At 39.7% G+C, this 21,080-nt stretch overlaps 1 protein-coding gene across 3 annotated transcripts in view; it reads right to left on the bottom strand.

The window, feature by feature from the left end:
• USP8 (ubiquitin specific peptidase 8) overlaps window positions 1-21,080 on the bottom strand; it is an 80,146-nt gene that overhangs the window by 44,934 nt on the left and 14,132 nt on the right. For 2 of the 3 annotated variants that reach the window (XM_017517881.2, XM_017517882.2), the window contains exons 2-4: window positions 19,198-19,358; window positions 16,181-16,325; window positions 10,239-10,324 (exon numbers count right to left, since the gene is read on the bottom strand). In XM_017517881.2, coding sequence (XP_017373370.1) covers window positions 10,239-10,324; window positions 16,181-16,325; window positions 19,198-19,301 — 335 coding nt within the window. In that variant the 5' untranslated portion in view covers window positions 19,302-19,358. Of the gene's footprint in view, window positions 1-10,238; window positions 10,325-16,180; window positions 16,326-19,197; window positions 19,359-19,612; window positions 19,633-21,080 lie in introns of those variants that run through there. The other variant, XM_037734665.1, reaches the window with a different exon arrangement.

Raw genomic sequence — 21,080 nt, 5'->3', positions numbered from 1 at the left:
AAAAAAAAAAAAAAAAAAAAAAAAAAAAAAGACTTCTGAACTCAAACTTATTTCTTACCATACACTGTCAACATCATGTTAATAGTAACCAAAAATGTGCCATCTATCAATAAGATCATTCATCCACTTAACAAGAATTACATCTGTAGCTCTTGGAGAAGAAATTAGCATGTCACACAAAGCTGTGCTATTCCTCAAGTGGAAGAAATATAAGGAAAACAGTGCTTCTCCTCTAAATACTTGAGCAGTTAATTATTATTATTTTTTTTAGACGGAGTTTCGGTCTGTCACCCAGGCTGGAGTGCAATGGCCTGATCTCGGCTCACTGCAACCTCCACCTCCCGGGTTCAAGTGATTCCCCTCACTCAATCTCCCAAGTAGCTGGGACTGACTACAGGCAAGTGCTATCACGCCCAGCTAATTTTTGCATTTTTGGTAGAGTCGGGCTTTCATCATCTTGGCCAGGCTGGTCTTGAGCTCCTGACTTTGTGCTCCACCTGCCTCGGCCTCCGAAAGTGCGTAAGCCACTGTGCCCGACCCTTTCTTCTTCTTTTGAAAAAAAGTGTCACACTGTCGCCCTGGCTGGAGTACAGTGGCCTGATCTCAGCTCAATGCAACCTTCACCTCCCACATTGAAGTGATTCTCCTTGTCTCAGCCTTTCAAGTAGCTGGGATTACAGGTTTCTGCTACCATGCCTGGCAAATTTATTTGTATTTTTAGTAGAGATGGGTTTTACTATGTTGGCAAGGCTGGTCTCAAGACTCCTGACCTTGTGATCCATCCACCTCGGCCTCCCAAAGTGCTGGGAATACAGGCATGAGCCACTGCACTGTCCTAAGCAGTTAATTTCTATCTTTATGCTTAGCAATTCCTTCTGAATTATTTATTCTATTGACTGAAATGATCGCTGATATTGATAGGAACATGGTGATCATGACACATTATTTTTAAAGTGGTATCCTTTCCCCTTAAAAAATAAAGGTAGCAGAGAGAATTCTAATTTTGGTAATGACTCAGTAGTTTCCACTATTCTGAATCTCTCACAGACAACTATAAACTACCTCAAGGCATTTGAAAACAGCCATAATCAGGAAGAAAGTAAATGGGGGGGCGGGGGGTGACACTTGAAAGACAGAAAGAAAGAACATTAGTAAGATCCTGTTTTTCATGGTTTCACACCTAAGGCAGGCCTTAGTGCTGAAAGCAGCTAAAATTCCAGTAGAAACCCTACCTAATTCCAGAGAACCAGAGTTCCAAAGTCTTTGTATAGACTCTCCAAAATCGCCAGCTGACACCTGAATTAAGCACACCTGGAACAGATACTAAGGTGCCCAGCTAAGTCTAAAAGAATTTGGAAGAATGTCAGTTGCCACCTACCTTAGCCAAGACAGAGAACTTAACGTTTCAGTATAGCCAAGCTAACTGCCTACTGGGACAAAACAACAATAACAAAACTATTCAGAGGACTAAATTAGAATGCAGAGCCTCTAAATGTTAGCATTAACAATGTCCAAAATTACTAGTACCAAAAAAAAGAGAAAAATGGGACAATAATAACAGAGAAAAGACACTGCAGACTGACTCCAAGATGATGCATTTAGCATGCAAAGATTTTACAGCAGCTGTTATAACTATGCTCAAGGGCATAAATGAAGCTGTGCTTGTAATAAATAAACAAATAGGACATCTCTGCAAAAAAAATAATAGACACTATACAAAAGAACCACACAGAAATTCTAGAGTTGGGCTGGGCACAGTGGCTCACTCGTATAATCCTAACACTTTGGGAATCGCTGGTGAGAGGACTGCTTGAGCCCAGAGCTTGAGACCAGCTTGGGCAACATGGTGAACCCTGTCTCTACAAAAAAAAAAAAACAAAAAAACCACACACACAAAAAACTGGCTGTGGGTGGTGTGCATCTCCAGCTGCTCAGGAGGTGAAGGTGGGAGAATCACTAGAAGCCAGGAGGTTGAGTTTGCAGTGAGCTGTGATCATGCCACTGTACTCCAACCTGGACAACAGGGCGAGACTCTGTCATCCAAAAAAAAGAAGGATTGCTAGAATTGAAACATATATCTGAAAAAAATTCACTCAACAGAAAATTGGAGATAACAAAGTAAAGAGTCAGTGTTTGAAGGAAGAACCGGCCTGGACAACATAGTAAGACCCCTGCCTCTATAAAAAATAAAAAATTAGCCAGGGCCAGGTGTGTGCCTGTAGTCCTACCTGCTCAGGAGGCTGAAGTGGAATTTCTTGGGCCCAGGAGTTTGAGGATGCAGTGAGCTAGGATCATGCCACTGCACTTTGGCCTGGGCAATGGTGTGAACCTTGTCTTAAAAGAAAAAAAGATCAAAGAGTGATAACAATTATCCAATCCAGGCCAGGCATGGTAGCTCATGCCTGTAATCCTGGCACTACGGGAGGCTGAGGTGGGTGGATCACCTGAGGTCATGAGTTTGGCCAGCCTGGCCAACATGGTGAAACTCCATTTCTACTGAAAATACAAAATTAGCTGGGTGTGGTGACACACACCTGTAGTCCAGTTACTCAGGGAGACTGAGGTGGGAGGATCGCTTGAACCTGGGTGTGGAAGTTCCACTGAGCCAGGATCATGCCACTCCAGTGTGGATGACAGGGTGAGACCCTGTCTCAATTAAAAAAAAAAAAAAAAGAATATTTCCAGAGGTAAAGAAGGGACATAATGATAAAAAGGTAAATTCATCAAGAAACTATAACAGCCATAAATGTTTATGTGTCTAAAAACAGAATTTCAAAATACATGGAATAAAACCTGAGAGAACTAAAGGCATAAATAAATACAGTTAAATATTTTAATACCCCTCTCTAAGTAACTGTTACAACTTGAACCCCCACCTTACAATCAGTAAAGACAAAGAAGATATGAACAACATTATTAGCCGTTCTGACCTAAATGACATATAGAGAACAGTGTATTCAACAGCCACATTTTCCTTATAAGTGCACATGGTACATTCACTAAGAGACCATATGCCAGGCCACAAAACAAGAATTAATACATTTAAAAGAACTGAACATATTTAGCCATAATTAAATTAAATTAGAAATCAGTAAGATACAAGAAGAATCTCATATATTTGGAAATTAAATAACACACTTCTAAATGATCCATGATGGGTCAAGGAAGAAAGGGAAATTAGAAAATGTTTCAAAATAAATTATAAGGCTCTACTGGGAAAACAGATTTATGAAAATCAGTGCATTAAAATACATAGAACAAAAGTGAATGATGACTCCATCAATAGGTGTAAGAGAAGAAAAGAAAAACTGAATGACAACTTCAGATAGAATTTTACAGAAACAGATTTTTTACCATATTCCATCTGCTTAGGCAATAACAGTGATTATGGATTCTCAAGTCTCCAGCAGGGCCTTGCTTACTGATATACTCACTTCCCCTACTTCTCCACTGCACTGTGTTAAGAACTTGGTCATAGAATAGCAAGCATGTATCCCTATTATCTCTATGGAAACATCAGCTCCAGACTTTCCTGCCTATTGCATATGCCAGCATCATTTCACTATTAGAAGAAGAATGGAAAGATTTGGAACAAGGGCAAAATTATGCAATTGTTTTACCTTGCCTCCTCAATGCAAATTACTAAGATGGTACAGAACAAGAATGCTTCCACTGTTAATAACAACAAAAATATTAGCACAAACACTTACTGAGCATTTGATATGTGCCAGACACCATCTAAGTGTTTATAAATGTTAATTTTCTTAACACACTATGAGGTAGGTTTATGATTATCCTAGTTACAGATAAGGAAACTGAGGCAGAGGGAGGCTAAGTAATTTGCCCAAGTTCACACAATTAATAAAGGAAAAACTGGGATCCATACCCATGGAATCTGGCTCTGTACATTTACCTACTGCTCTATATTTGTTCTCTAGTAGTGTTCTATGCTGGAACAGTATGTGAACTGTCTGCCCTAAGAAGTAAACACAGTCAGCCTAAATCCAATTTGAGACAGAAATAAAAAAACTTTAAGATTCTCTTTTTTCCTTTTTTATCTTATCCACACTTTACCCCCAATTTTGCGTTTGTTCTACAGTCTCCATAAATCTAATTAAATAAAGCTGACATCTCTCCTACTTTGCAGCTTCAGTTGTTAAGTTGAAGTGAGAGCGTGGCATGCTCTCTGAAACTGACTTTGGATTATTTTACCTGTCTATCTAATCCCTTTTACTAGCATTCTGATACCTCCAGATTTGGTCAAAATTACCTCTAAGACCTCCCTTAACATGAATGTAATAGAAATGAATTAAGTCTATGGTATGAGAGGTGTCCGTGAAAAAAGATAATAGTAAGAAATGGGATAGGCAAATAAAGGTTTAATAAGTATTCCTTAATGGGAGGTGATACTGAAATCTATTTTCTAGCCACTTATTAGGTGTTTTCACTAAAGCATTTTTTAAGAATCTGGGGCTATGCCTATACTTGGAGTGGGAAGACACAGATCATGACATAACATGATTGGGCAGAATTTAGCAGAAAATTTACCACAAGATGTTGAGGGCTTTCACCTGAAAGTTATACAGGTACTGATCGACTTATGACCTATGCAACTTAACGACCATTCAACTTTATGACCACAATCGCTAGCCACGACTGCTCCGCTGTAGATTTTTGGAAACCCTACAACATTTTGATGTGTATCAAGAATATCGCTACCGCCTGGGAGGCTGTGATGACAAAGTGCATGAATGGCATCTGGAAAAATTGTGTTAAGCGCTGTGTTAATGATTTTGACGGATTTGACAGTGAACATGAACTTGAAACGATTCAGGAAAAAATAGTAAAACTCGCTAAAGACCTTTCTTTGGAGTGTGAAATGGAAGATGTCGAAGAGTTGCCAGACAAAGAATCTGGAGAACTTACAAATGAAGAGCTAATCGAACTGGAAGAAGAAAGAGTGGCAGAAGAAGAAAGAAGAGAAGCAGAGAACGAAGAGGAGGAGCCAGAAAGAAAGTTCACCACTAAGGGATTATCAGACGGTTTATCTTTACTGAATAAACTTCTTATACATTTTGAAGCAACGGACCCAAACATCTAACGATTTGCAAGGATTGAACGGATGGCACACGATGTGTTTCGTCCGTATCGTGAAATATATGAAGAAAAAAAGAAACATACAATTCAGACAAAGCTCACCATGTTTTTGAAAAAACCAACTCCGGTAACCCCAACTGCTGCCTCAGATGACGACATCAACGACCCGCAGCCAAGCACCAGCGGCCAATAAAATGTTTTGTACGTTTATATATTTTGATATGTTTTGCAATTGGGAAAATGTTTCCTATGGTATTTTTTACACCTGTATTTTGTATTTTTGTATGCACCTGTATTTTGTAATTTTGTATGCTTTGCAAATATTAAACCAGTTGGACTGGTAATGCAGTGTTTTACTTAAACCTGATGAATGTAAAAATAAGAAACAAAATGGTGTAGAGATGATACAAATGATAGAAATGCATAAAATGAATACAGAAAATTATGATATATAACAATAATAAAAGAAAATTATGATAAAATATGACTTAAAGATTTTTATAACATCATTTCACAGTACTGTACATATAGCCTACTCAACTTAGCGACCAAATCGTGTTATGACTGGTCTGTCGGAACCAATCATGGTCGTAAGTCGAGCACTGGCTGTAATCTATTCTCCAAACCTACAGAACCTGGCAAGAGAGAAATCCTAATCATGCAGATTTCAAAGACTTAAAGGAGGCAAACAGCTCTGTGATTGACTTATTATAGAATCAGGACAGGACAGATGTGAAGGTATGTTCATACAGAGTTGCTCTAAATGTCTGTGAAAGACACCACCATGGCGCAGGAGGCTGGGAGAGGGCAGACAGGGAGAAAAACAGAGTGAAAAGGTTTTCCACATCTAGTTTCAAAATAACCTATACAAAGGAAAAATTCAAAGTACATTTAAAAAGTCTTAGAATTCGTAAATGGTGTTGGGAAAACTGGCTAGCCATGTGCAGAAAGCAGAAACTGGATCCCTTCCTGACACCTTACACTAAAATTAACTCCAGGTGGATTAAAGACTGAAACATAAAACCTAACACCATAAAAACTCTAGAAGAAAACCTAGGCAAAATCATTCAGGACATAGGCATAGGCAAGGACTTCATGACCAAAACACCAAAAGCATTGGCAACAAAAGCCAAAATAGACAAATGGAACCTAATTAAACTCCAGAGCTTCTGCACAGCAAAAGAAACAATCATTAGAGTGAATCGGCAACCAACAGAATGGGAAAAAATTTTTGCAATCTACCCATCTGACAAAGAGCTGATATCCAGAATCTACAAAGAACTAAAACAGATTTACAGGAAAAAAAAAAACAAACAAGCCCATTCAAAAGTGGGCAAAGGATATCAACAGACACTTTACAAAAGAAGACATATATGAGGCCAACAAACATATGAAAAAATGCTCATCATCACTGGTCATTAGAGAAATACAAATCAAAACTACATTGAGATGCCATCTCACGCCAGTTAGAATGGTGATCATTAAAAAATGTGAAGACAACAGATGCTGGAGAGGATGTGGAGAAATAGGAACACTTTTTACACTGTTGGTGGGACTGTAAATTAGTTCAACCATTGTGGAAGACAGAGTGGCGATTCCTCAAGGACCTAGAAATAGAAATTCCATTTGACCCAGCAATCTCATTACTGGGTATATATCCAAAGGATTATAAGGATATATATTCTATTATAAGGACACATGCACATGAATGTTCATTGCAGCACTGTTTACAATAGCAAAGACCTGGAACCAACCCAAATGCCTATCAATGATAGACTGGACAGGGAAAATATGACACATATACACCATGGAATACTATGCAGCCATCAAAAATGATGAGTTCGTGTCCTTTGCAGGGACATGGATGAACCTGGAAACCATCATTCTCAGCAAACTGACACGAGAACAGAAAATCAAACACCACATGTTCTCACTCATAGGCAGGTGTTCAACAATAAGAAAACATGGACACAGGGAGGGGAGCATCACACTCTGGAGCCTGTTGAGGGGGAACTAGGTGAGGGACAGCGAGGGGTGGGGAGTTCGGGAGGGATAATACGGGGAGAAATGCCAGATATAGGTGGTGGGGAGGAAGGCAGCAAACCACATTGCCATGTATGTACCTATGCAACAATCTTGCATGTTCTTCACAGGTACCCCAAAACCTAAAATGCAATAAAATATATACATAAAATAATAATAATAATTAAGAAATAAAAAGCCTTAGAATTCAAAAGGACCCCAGAGGTTATTTAGTAACAGGGATCTCATTACATTGAAAGATGGCTCATTCTATCACGGCATGAAAGTAAATATCTAAATAATGAATCATTTTCTCAATGACTTCCTTTGTAAGTTGAGAGTTATTTTCTTTTCTTGAGACAGGGTCTCACTCTGTCACTCAGGCTAGAGTGAAGTGGCAAGATCTCAGTTCATAGCAACCTCTGCCACCCAGGCTCAAGTGATTCTCCTGCCTCAGCTTTCTGAGTAGCTGGGATTACAGGCGTCTGCCACCTTGCCTGGCTCATTTTTTTTTCTGTATTTTTAGTAGACACAGTATTTCACCACGTTGGCCAGGCTGGTCTCAAACTCTTGATTTCAAGTGATCTGCCCGCCTCAGCCTCCCAAAGTGCTGGGATTACAGGCACGAGCCACCATGCCCAGCCATATTCCAATTTGTCCAACATGGTGATACCCCGTCTCTACTAAAAATACAAAAACTAGCCAAGCATGGTGGTGCATGCCTATAATCTCAGCTACTCGAGAGGCTGAGGCCCAAGAATCATTTGAACCTGGAAGGTGGAGGTTCAAATGATCTCAGCAGTGAGCTGAGATCACACAACTGTACTCTAGCCTGGGTGGTGACACAGTAAGACTCCATCTTAAAAAACAAAACAAATCTTTAAATAAAAATTTTTTTAAGAAAAAAACATTTTAAACTTTTTATTTCAGAAATAATTTTTTTTTTTTTTTTTGAGATGGAGTTTCACTCTGTCACCTAGGTAAGCAGTGCAATCTTGGCTCACTGTAGCCTCTACCTCCCAAGTTCAAGCAATTCTCCTGCCTCAGCCTCCAGAGTAGCTGGGATTACAGGTGATGGCCACCACACCCAGCTAACTTTCTGGATTTTTAGTAGACACAGGGTTTCACCATGCTGGCCAGGGTGGTCACAAACTCCTGGCCTCAAGTAATCTGCCTGCCTGGGCCTCCCAAAGTGCTGGGAATTACAGGCGTGAGCCACCGTGGCCAGCCAGAATATTTTTAAATTCAAGTAACATATGATACATTCTCAGTGGAAAAAAAATCAAGCCAGTTAAGAAATATGTCACCCTAGGAGGGTGGGGTGGGAAAAAAAAAGGAAAAAAAAAGAAAGTAAAGAAATATGTCACCCTAATTAAATCTTTCAGTTTCCTCCTTCAACTTACCATTTGCATCATACATCTCTCAATTTGCCCTTTTTCACTAACCAGGCTTTGGCAGCTCATATGACTTAAAACCAGTTCCTGGCCAGGCTCAGGGGCTCACGCCTGTAATCCCAGCACTTTGGGAAGCTGAGGCAGGCAGGTCACCTGAGGTCGGGAGTTTGAGACCAGCCTGACCAACATGGAGAAACCCTATCTCTACTAAAAATACAAAAAATTAGCCGGGCATGGTGGCGCATGCCTGTAATTCCAGTAGCTCGGGAGGCTGAGGTAGGAGAATTGCTTGAACCTGGGAGATAGAGGTTGTGGTGAGTCGAGATCATGCCACTGCACTCAAGCTTGCGCAAGAAGAACAAAACTCTGTCTCAAAAAACAAAACAAAACAAAACAACCAGTTCCAATGTTCTCTCCTTCTGTATCTAATTGCTGAGAATGCTTTTGATTTTATCCAGTAACAATTTTTATGCTATAGATACAGGCAGAAATTTATCTACTAGGATCCACACGACAGCATTATGTTGTTCATAAGGGAAACAATTTAAATATTAAAGAATGACTAATGAATAAAAACTGAAACATACTCCTTTTGTTTTGTAATTATAAGCCTGGTAAGCAAGTCATAGCAAATACCAGAATCAATTTTTTTTTTTTCCTAAATTTAAATAACTTCTGTAACTAGGCAGATCAAAACTAACAGTAAATACTTCATTCCTATTAACATAGTGTCCAGGAGCATGATTCACCAAAGAACATATGAAGAATTAAAATTTTCTAAAGAATACTGCCAGAAACTTACAAATATTATAACTTAGCAATATTGGACCTGAGTTCTAATCTAATAAACCAGTGTTTAACTTAACAATCTGTCATTCTAAACACTTTTAAAAATTTAAATAAAGAATATTAGTGGCAATACATGAACACTATATAAGTGATATAAAAAATTTTTTAATGTTTGTCTCCCAGTTAATATAAGATTTATTTCTAAAAATTGGAATATGGCTGGGCATGGTGGCTCATGCCTATAATCCCAGCACTTTGGGAGGCCAAGGTAGGCAGATCATTTGAGGTCAGGAGTTCAAGACTAGCCTGGCCAACACGGTGAAGCCCCATCTCTACTAAAAATAAAAAATTAGCTGGGCGTGGTGGTGGGAGCCTGTAATCCCAGCTACTTGGGAGGCTGAGGCAGGAGAACTGCTTAAACCCAGGAGGCAGAGGCTGCAGTGAGTGTCCTGGGAGCACACCACTGCACTTGAGCCTCGGCGACAAGAGCAAAACTCCATCTCAAGAAAAAAAAAAATCAAGTATTACTTACTGAATGGTCAGATATAAATGGGTAAATTTTTTTTTTTTTTTTTTTTTTTTTTTGTGACAGAGTCTTGCTCTGTCACCAGGCGCCAGGCTGGAGCGCAGTGGTGCGGTCTCGGCTCACAGCAACCTTCGCCTCCCGGGTTCATGCAATTCTCCTACCTCAGCCTCCCAACTAGCTGGGACTACAGATGCGTGCCACCATGCCCAGCTAATTTTTATATTTTAGTAGAGACGGGTTTCACTATGTTGGCCAGGATGGTCTCAATCTCTTGACCTCATGATCTGCCTGCCTCGGCCTCCCAAAATGCTGGGATTATAGGCGTGAGCCACCGTGCCAGGCAGTGAATCTTAAATATTATTTTTATCTTCTAAATTTACATTATTTTAAAGATTTCATAATATCTGTACCTTAGTTTAAGGCTTTCAGAGAGTCTTTCAGCTTCTTCAATAGCTTTTTTGATGTTTGCAGGTCCAAGTATTGAATGGAAGTAATCCTAAAATTATAGGAAAACCATCCCATATTGTTAGTACTAGGCATTGCATGTAAAACTAGGGCTAAAAGCATTACAATCATGGTGCTTATATAAAAGGAAGTTTGTTTTATTACAATTGAAGATTTTTAAAAACTTTTAACTTACATAAATGTATAATTTATTCTCTAAATGTTTCAAAAGTATGTCTGCATACCATTAGTAAGTTAAAAAGATCCAGTAGTTCATAAATTTGATTTATTTGTAAATCACCATTAAAAAATATAAATAACATTCTTCTTATTTATGAGTAAGTGCCAAAGAGCAAAGCTTTCAAGAATAAGATGTGTTTTCTAATTAAAAATATGTACCTAGATTTTTCCTCTAGTCTCACAAGTAATAATACAAAATGTTTACAGACACAACATGGAATTGGTTTTGTTTACTTGTTCTAAACAGTTATTTTTGCTTCCCCCTGTACTCTACAATAGCTACCCACATCCCAACTGGAGTCAAAACACTTTTGATACATAAAACAAGTTTCACACTTTAGGAAACTCAGAGCAACTAAAAACGAAGTAATAGAAAATAAATACTTAATACTATAATCTAGGCCAGGCACAGTGGCTCACAGCTGTAATCCAAGCACTTTGGGAGGCTGAGGCAGGCGGATCACTTGAGGACAGGTATTCCAAGATCAGCCTGGCCAACAAGCTGAAACCCTGTGCCTACTAAAAAGACAAAAATCAGGTCGGTGTGGTGGTATGCCCCTGTAATCCCAGCTACTTGGGAAGCTCAGGCAGGAGAATCACTTGAACCCAGGAGACAGAAGTTGCAGTGAACTGAGATTGCACCACTGCACTCCAGACTGGGCGACAGAACAAGACTGTCTCAGGAAGAAAAAAAAAAAAAGTAGAATCTACCTTTAAAAAATGCAAAAGATGGCCAGGCGCAGTGGCTCACGACTGTAATCCCAGCACTTTGGGAGGCGGAGGCGGGTGGATCACAAGGTCAGGAGCTTGAGACCAGCCTCCGTCTCTACTAAAACTACAAAAAATTACTCGGGCATGGTGATGCACACCTGTAGCCTCAGCTACTTGGGATGCTGAAGCAGGAGAACTGCAGTGAGCCAAGATTGCGCCACTGCACTCCAGCCTGGGTAACAGAGTGAGACTCCATCTCAAAAAAAAAAAAAAAAAAAAAAAGCAAAAGGTTTGGCATATAATTTACTAAAAAGTACAATGAAGTTGGACCCTATAATCAGAGATATTTTCAAATCAAGGTTGGTATGACTTGGCAGTAGCCAGTTAAGTCAATTTAATGATTACTGCATCCAATTTGCCACAACATGTCAACATGACTTTGCAAATAGAGCCTACTAGCACAGTTCATTACAAATTATAATAATCAAAATTTGTAAAAAGAAGAGTTATAGCTCAGAAGTACTCATCTTTGGCTCTCAGTTATGAAGAGTTGCAATGGTGAAGCCATATAAACATATATAACAGCCTATATATATATATATATATATATATATAACTTCTAGATTACTTATGATACAAATAAACAAAGAAATATAACTTCTGTAACTAGGCAGATCAAAACTAACAGTAGGCTGGGCATGATGGCTGACACCTGTAATCCCAGCACTTTGGGAGGCTGAGGCAGGTGGATCACCTGAGGTCAGGAGTTTAAGACCAGCCTGTCCAAGACGGCAAATCCCCATTTCTACAAAAAATACGAAAATTAGCCAGGCGTGGTGGTCCCTGTCTGTAATCTCAGCAACTTGGGTTGTCTGTAATCACTTGAACCTGGGAGGTGGAGTTCACAGTGAGCCAAGACAGTGCCACTGCACTCCAGTCTGGGCGACAGAGTAAGACTCTATTTCAAAACAGTAACAACAAAAACCAACAGTACATATTTCATTCCCATAAGACCAGTGACCAGTAGCACAATACAACCTGGAGCATAAGAAGAATTAAATTTTTCTAAAGAAAACTGCCAGATATTTACAAACATAATTTTGAAAACCTGGACCTGAGCTCTAATCTAATATACTAGTGCTCAACAATCTATCATTCTAAACACTTTTTACATTTCAAAAGAGTATGTGGTAACACAAGAACAGAATATGAGTAATACAACAAAATATTTAATTTTTGTGTCCCAATTAACATGAGACTTATTTTTTTTCCTTTTTTTTTTTTTTTGACAGAGTCTCGCTCTGTCGCCCATGCTGGAGTGCAGTGGGGCCGTCTTAGCTTACCGCAAGCCTCCCGGGTTCTTGCAATTCTCCTGCCTCAGCCTCCCGAGTAGCTGGGACTACACGCATGTGCCGCCATGCCTGGCTAATTTTTTTTTAGTAGACGGGGTTTCACCATGTTGCCCAGGCTGGTCTCGAACTCCTGAGCTCAGGCAATCCGCCTGCCTCAGCCTCCCAAAGTGGTGGGATTACAGGCATGAGCCACTGCACCCGGCTGAGACTTATTTTTAAGAACAAAGATCTGTTGATGGCCAGGCTAGGCGGCTCACACCTGTAATCCCAACACTTTGAGAGGCCAAAGCAGGTAGACAACTTGTACCCAGAGGGTTGAGGCTTCAGTAAGCCATGATCACACCACTGTATTCCAAAAGAGAAACAAAGTGAGACACTGTCTCAAAAAAGGTCTATTGATAACAGTTATCACATGTTTATCTAGCCTAAAAGTAGATCATGCTGGTCAGGCATGGTGGCTCACACCTGCAATCCCAGCACTTTGGGAGGCCAAGGCAGGAGGAACATGAGGTCAGGAGTTGGAGACCAGCCTGACCAACATAGTGAAACCCCGTCTCTACCAAAAACACAAAAATTAGCCAGGTCTGGTTGTGTGAGCCCAGCTATTCAGGAGTAATCCCAGCTACCTCAGGAGGCTAAGGCAGGAGAATTGCTGGAACCTGGGAGCATGAGGTTGCAGTGAGCCGAGATCACACCACTGCACTCCAGTTTGAGCGACGGAGCAAGACTGTCTCCAAAAAAAAAAAAAGTATATCATGCTTTGTTTGCTTTACTCTCCTAAAGCCTAAATATATTAGAAGGACCCTTCACTACATAATTCCAATAAAAGTGCACAGTTTGTTCAATACTGTATCAACTGAACATTACAATAATTTCAGTTAGCACACACAATGTCATGATGAAATTCTCTTAACAGAAAACATAATATAATGATTACATTAACAGAATCATTTAACAGAAATTATAATGTGATCATTCTCAATAAAAACAAGATACAAAGTAAAACCAAAAATGCTATGACTTGTTTTATTCTGTTTTTTTTTTTTTTTTTTTTTTTTTTTTTTTGTATTTTTTTTTTTTTTTTTTTTTTTGAGATGGAGTCTCGCTGTGTATGCCAGGCTGGAGTACAGTGGTGCGGTCTCAGCTCACCGCAACCTCCGCCTCCCAGGTTCAAGCAATTCCCTTGCCTCAGCCTCCCAAAGAGCTGGAACTATGGATGCACACCACCATGCCTGGCTAATTTTTGTATTTTTAGTAGAGATGGGGTTTCACCATGTTGGCCAGGCTGGTCTCAAACTCCTGACCACAAGTGATCCACCCGCCTCAGCCTCCCAAAGTAGTGGGATTACAGGGGTGACCCACTGCACCAGGCCTAAATCTCAAACATTTTCTAGTACAAAATAAGAGTGAAAAAATACAAGTTTCTAAGGAAGTTTAATGATATATATTCAGTCCCTACCTGATTGAAAGGGTAAAAACAGAAAATACCTTGTTAGTAAATTTAGTGCCTCACATACTTGAAGTACACTAGAAAGGTTGGGCTATAGAAAATACAACAAAAAAACACTTCTGCAGCTGGACCAGGTGGCTCACAGCTGTAACCCCAGCACTTTGGGAGGCCGAGGCAAGCGGATGGGTTCCTTGAACCCAGGAGTTCAAGACCAGCTAGGCAACAGGGTAAGACCCTGCGTTTCTACAAAAAATAAAAAACTTAGCCAGATGTGGTGGTACGTGTCTGTAGTCCCAGCTATTCTGGAGGCTGACATGGGAGAATCAGCTGAGTCCAGAAAGTGGAAGCTGCAGTGAGCCTTGATTGTGGCCACTGAACTCCAACCTGGGTGATGGAAGTGAGATTCTATCTCAGAACAAACAAAAAACAGTTCTAAGACAGAAGCAATGAAATACCCTGGACAGAGTAAATGAAAATGATCCTTTTACTGAAAAGCAGGAACTGAACTACTGAATCATATGAAATAAGGGCCTAAGTTACCGGAGCCTTTGCAGGGAGCTTCTCAACCTGAACTTCTCTGCCTAGATACTCCCTTTGGAAGTGCAATAGAGACTCTACGGAAATGAAAAAATCTCTTACCTATTTAAATGTACTCACTAACTTCTCAAGAAGATAAAAAAAAAATTTTAGCTACAAAAATATTCCCAATCTTGTCATAGAAAAAAAATAACTACTAACTTCCAAGAATAAAGAAAAAAGTAAACAAGTATACTTAAAAAAAAACAAAAACAAAACCAAAAAACCCTGGTCAGGTGTGGTGGCTCCTGTCTGTAATCCCAGCACTTTGGGAGGCTGAGGCGGGTGGATCACCTGAGGTCAGGTTCAAGAGCAGCCTAATCAACATGGTGAAACCCCATCTCTACCAAAAATATAAAAATTACCCTGGCGTGGTGGCGTGCACCTGTAATCCCAGCTACTTGGGAGGCTGAGGCAGGTAAATCGATTTAACTAGAGAGGCGGAGGTTGCACTGAGCCAAGATCGCACTACTGCACTCCAGCTTGGGTGACAGAATGAGACTTTATCTCAAAAATTAAAAAAAACAAAACAAAAAACCCTACCACACAGACAAAACAATAAACAACTACCAAAGTTATCCTAATTATAAGACTTTCAAAAATATTTACTTTAGTAAGCACTGTTTATCGTGCTTTTTAAGTAATTCCACTTTAACATATTTCAAAAATTTGTTTGCATTTAGAAAGGCCTCTCTGTCTATTACCTGCAGATATGCAGGTCTAAAAATGTTAAATGATGTTTCTCCCAGGGCAGGACCAATTCAACCACTGTGGACAGATGGAAGAACCTCCAAATGAAACAGCCTCCCGCTTTCAAAGACAGATCTAAAAACCTAGTAGCTGGCCAGGTGCAGTGGCTCACCGTTGTAATCCCAGCACTTTGGAAGACCAAAGTGGGCAGATCACAAGGTCAGGAGTTTGAGACAGCCTAGACAATATGGAAAAACCCCCAACTCTACTAAAAATACAAAAATTTGCCAGGCATGGTGGCAGGTGCCTGTAGTTCTAGCTACTCTGGAGGCTGAGGCAGGAGAATTGCCTGAACCTGGGAGGCAGAGGTTGCAGTGAGCCAAGGTTGTGCCACTGTACTCCAGTCTGAGCAACAGAGCAAGACTCCATCTCAAAAAAAATACTAGTAGTAAAAAAAAAGTTGTCACATAAAAATAAGAGACTAAACCTCAAATCTTAAGAAAGTACAATAAAAGCACTATTTTAAAAAGTTGTATTTTCTCGGCTCATGTGTCGATGAAGGAAAATAAAAATAAAAACTTAAATTAAAAAAAATCATATTTTCTTAATGACTAAATTCAATCCTTCTACTTGACCTGGTAATAATTACCTCAGAAAAAAATTATGAATCTGTATGTTGCTGTAAACTTGTACTAATCCACAGCAAATTCACACGTTACAACCATTTGTGAATAACACTATATCTTTAGTTTGCTTTTTCTATCCACATGAGATATGATACTGCATATAATTTGAGCTAATTTCATTATTATTTAAAATTTTTAGAAAAAATCAATAACTCCATTATGCAAAATAACTTAGGAAATAAAAATTCAAAAATAAAAGGTACCTGCTGTTGCTTGAAATCAGGTCTTTTTTTGATAAGATTATAAACAGTTACGTATTTCATATATAGTACATAGGCCTTTTCCTCATCACGATCTAATCTGCATTCTTCTGCTGTCTTAAAGATCTTCAGGGCACTGTGCACATAGCTTAAAATTAGAGAAAAAAATATAATTAAAGCACTTGACATCTGCGAAAAAAAATACAGGTTATATACAAAATCCACAGATAATCTTTATGAGGGGTCCCCAACCCCAGGGCCACAGATTGGTACTGGTTCGTGGCCTGTTAGGAAGCAGGCCACACAGCACTAGGTGAGTGGTTGGTCTAGTGAGCTAAGCGTCATCTGTATTTACAGCCACTCCCCATTGTTTGCATTACCGCCTGAGCTCCACCTCCTGTCAGATCAGTGGCCGAATTAGATTCCCATAGGAGCACGAACTCTATTGTGAACTGCGCATGTGAGGGATCTAGGTCGCACATTCTTTTTTTTTTTTTTTCTGAGATAAGAGTCCAGCTCTTGTTGCCCAGGCTGGAGTGCAATGGTATAATCTCGGCTCACTGCAACCTCTGCCTCCCAGATTCAATTTCTCCTGCCTCAGCCTCCCAAGTAGCTGGGATTACAGGCATGTGCCACCACGCCAGCTAATTTTTGTACTTTTAGTAGAGATGAAGTTTCACCATGTTGGTCAGGCTGGTCTCGAACTCCTGACCTCAAGTGATCCTCCTGTCTCCGTCTCCCAAAATGCTGGGATTACAGGCATGAGCCACATCACCCAGCCAAAGTTGTGCATTCTTTATGAGAATCTAAGGCCTGATGATCTGTCACTGTCTCCCATCATCCCCAGATGTGATGGTCTAGTTTCAGGAAAACAAACTCAGGGCTACCACTGATTCTACCTTATGGTGAGTTGTATAATTATTTCATTATACATTACAGTGTAATAATAATAGAAATAAAGTGCACAATAAATGTAGTGAACTCGAATCATCCCAAAACCATCCTCCCCAACCCTGGTCCATTGAAAAATTGTCTTCCACAAAACCAGTCCCTGGTGCCAAAAAGGTTGGGAACCACTCATCTTGATAAAGCAAAGTTCATGATTTAGGTTCCACTGCTTCAGAACTGATACAAAGTTTGGATACAACCAACTTATATATATCACTTCCTCTGGGATAAGGGTGCTGCTAGAGATAAACCAGTGCTAGAAAGGAATGAGCTGGCTTAGGCCTGACCTTAAAGACTGTCCTATGTAAAGGTGGCTTTATCTTTCCCATTGTTTCCCATTTGAAAATCATTAAACGTGAGTTAAATAGAGCTGTTTTCTGTCACCTCATCAACATCATCAACTTAACATAAGTAGCCCAATCCCTCTCCTACTCTTTCTGCCCTTCAAAAGATCTTTTTATTTTTATTTTGAGGCAGTCTCACTCTGTCACCCAGGCTGGATGGAGTGTAATGGTACAATCTCGGCTGACTACAACCTCCGCCTCCTGAGTTCAGGAATCCCTCAGTCTCTCAGTAGCTGAGATTACAGACGCACGCCACCACACCAAGCTAATTTTTGTATTTTTAGTAGAGACAGGTTTCACCATGTTGGCCAGACTGGTCTCGAACTCCTGATCTCAGGTGATCCACCCACCTTGGCCTCCTAAAGTGCTGGGATTACAGGCATGAACAACCATGCCTGGCCTCAGAAGATCTTTTTTTTTTTTTTTTTTTTAAATGGAATCTCACTCTGCTGCCTAGACTAGAGTATAGTGGCACGATCTTGGCTCAGTGCAACCTCCGCCTCCAGGTTCAAGTGATTATTCTGCCTCAGCCTCCTGAGTAGCTGGGATTATTTTTATATTTTTAGTAAAGATGTGGTTTTACCATGTTGGCCAGGCTGGTCTTGAACTCCTGACCTCTGGTGATCCGCCCGCCTCAGCCTCCCAAAGTGCTGGGATTACAGGCGTGAGCCACAGTGCCTGGCCAAAAGCATCTTTTTTAAAAGCTCATTTTGTCTTTAGTAATGTTTTGAAATTCAGTTCATTCTGGAATTTTCCATTCTTTCTTTAAAGTTTGTATCATTCTCTAGCCAAGTGTGGTGGCTCACTCCTACAATCCCAGCACTTTGGAAGGCCAAGACAGGCGGATCACTTGAGGCCATGAATTCAAGACCATCCAGGAAATACGGTAAGACCCCATCTCTCTAACAATTTAAAAATTAGCTGGACACTGGGGCACAAGCATGCGGTCCTAGCTACTTGGGAGGCTGAGCCAGGAGGATCACTTGAGCCCAGGAAGTTGAGGCTGCAGTGGGCCATGAGCATGCCACTGCATTCCTGCAAGACAGCAAGACCCTGTCTCAAAAAAAAAAGGGGGGGGGGAATTATTATTATTATTTGAGACAGAGTTTTGTTCTTATTGCCCAAGGTGGAGTGCAATGGCACAATCTCAGGCTCACTGCAACCTCGATCTCTTAGCTTCAAGAGATTCTCCTGCCTCAGCCTCCAAGTAGCTGAGATTACAGGCGCACGCCACCACACCCAGCTAATTTTTTGTATTTTTAGTAGAAACGGAGTTTCACTATGTTAGCCAGGCTGGTCCGGAACTCTTGACCTCAGGTGATCTGCCCGCCTTGGCCTCTCAAAATGCTAGGCTTACAGGCGTGAGCCACCATGCCCGGCCAAAAGGGAATTATTTTTATACTGTTTTATGAAAAGACAATGACTTGTGGCTGAATTTCTTTTTTTTTTTTTTTTTTTTTAGAACCCTTATAATTCTTGCCTCTTAAACTTCTGACTTACAGATATCTGTATGATCTGTCTGGAGAGTTGATAATATACATATTAGCAGAATATATATATATATTATTCTACAATTGCTTTAAGACATTCTCTAAGGAGATGTTATTTTATTCATGTGATGGTGTTATTTTTCAAATAAACTTTAAATTAACGTCACCTAACTTTAATATGGAAATAAACTAAAAATTAATATTTGATTCAATCAAACTAGCAAAGGATACATCATACCTCTTAGTGCTTATCTTCTCTGGTTTAACTTCTGTCTTCTTATTGAGGTCTTTTAGTGAAGAACTGAGGTAGAGTTCTTTAGGAAGTGAAGCCACAGCAGGCATGATGAATTATCTTTTCTTTCACAATGGATGCTATATTACCTTAAAAGTAGTTATTTCCTGAAACAAATACAAACAATTACACTAATTTTCCTCAGTAACAATAAAAGAAGCGAGCAGTTAAAAAAATAAAACTTCTAAATTAACTCCTAGGGTTAATTTTTATTTAGAATATCTATTTCAGGAGTTTAAGATATGTAGAATATAAGTGAACAATTTAATAATTTTTATAATTTAATAATTTTTTTCAAACTTTCATTAACCAAATGAATTACTTTTTGTATCATTTTGCCTTAAGAGTTGGGAATCTTAACCTGTCAAAGGAACTATTAGTAAGAATAATAGAAGCTTTTACATGTTTCTTTGGTTAAAATAGCATTAATGTCATCCTGGTAAAACACCATCTCTACTAAAAATACAAAAATAAGCTAGGCATGGTGGAGCATGCCTGTCATCCCAGCAACTGGGGAGGCTGAGGCAGAAGAATCTCTTGAACCCAGGAGGCGGAGACTGCAGTGAGGCGAGATCATGCCAGTGCATTCCAGCCTGGTGACAGAGAGAAGCTCTGTCTCAAAAAAACAACAAAAAAACATTAACATATAGACCAGAAGTAGGCGAAATATTCATCTAGAAATATTTCTCTTTTCTTATTGATGATATCTATTTATTTTTTTAAGTGGTTTCTTTTTTTTTTTTTTTTAAATATGGTGTCACTCTGTTACCCAGGTGACCACCATGTCTCACTGCAATCTTTACCTTGGGAGCTCAAGCAATCCTCCTATCTAAGCCTCCCAAGTAGCTGGAATTAACAGGTGTTTGCCCTTAGCTAGCTTTTGTATTTTCATGGATATGTGGTTTTGTCATATTCGCCAGGCTGGTCTCAAACTCCTGGTCTTAAGTGATCCACCCGCCTCAGCCTCCCACAGTGCTAGGATTACAGGCATGAGCCACCACATCTGGCTACTTCTTTCCAATCTCTTAATCTTCATTCTATCAGAGTTCACTATTATTAAACAAATGGACACCAATAAACATCTACTCCTAAAAAGCTAAGTAAGGTACAACTTGGAGCAGGGAATGGGGAGGCCTCTGTTCACCTATAGAAATTCCAAAAGCACCCCAAAATTCTAGTAATATTTTATATTAAATACTGATACTTTGTTATTTATTGGTACTCATCCCTTGTAATCCTGTGCCACATCAGTCCACTGTCTTAGTCACCAAACCATTTTTTCTCTGAATATTGCATTTTTATCATTTTCACTTTTTTTCTATCTATACTCGCTCCAGGTATCTACAAACACATGTTGAATCAAACACTTTAATTTATACTTTCAGACCTATGCATTTAGAAACAATGATCTAATATACAAACATTTTCTACACTTTACCATTCACCCAGCGTCCCACATCTAAAGCTGCAGTGATAGGGGAGAAAAGGTCTCTGCACCACACTATCACTCCCAAATGGATCAACTGATATCAAATATGTCCTTCTAGCAAGGTATCTGATTCCTCAACAATTCATCATCAAACCTGCTAAGAGCATCCATTAAGGAAAGTGTATGCCAGAGTTCCCCTAGGTCTCCTCATACTTCACAGAGACAACACCATTGTTTCAGTGTCAGTGTAAATCACCAGGAGACTTAGCTTGCAACAGCAGGCCCTGTGTTAAAAAGGGGTATTAAAGATATAGTCTCTGATTCTCCAAGGATAAACAGTTTAACCAGAAAACATACCCTCCCCTCCCCGCCTTCCCACCTCATCATCTCCTATCCATCT

The sequence above is a fragment of the Cebus imitator genome, unplaced genomic scaffold, assembly GCF_001604975.1.
Source record: "Cebus imitator isolate Cc_AM_T3 unplaced genomic scaffold, Cebus_imitator-1.0 Scaffold651, whole genome shotgun sequence".
Classification (NCBI taxonomy): domain Eukaryota; kingdom Metazoa; phylum Chordata; class Mammalia; order Primates; family Cebidae; genus Cebus; species Cebus imitator.
This window is presented reverse-complemented; position numbering and strand designations above follow the sequence as displayed.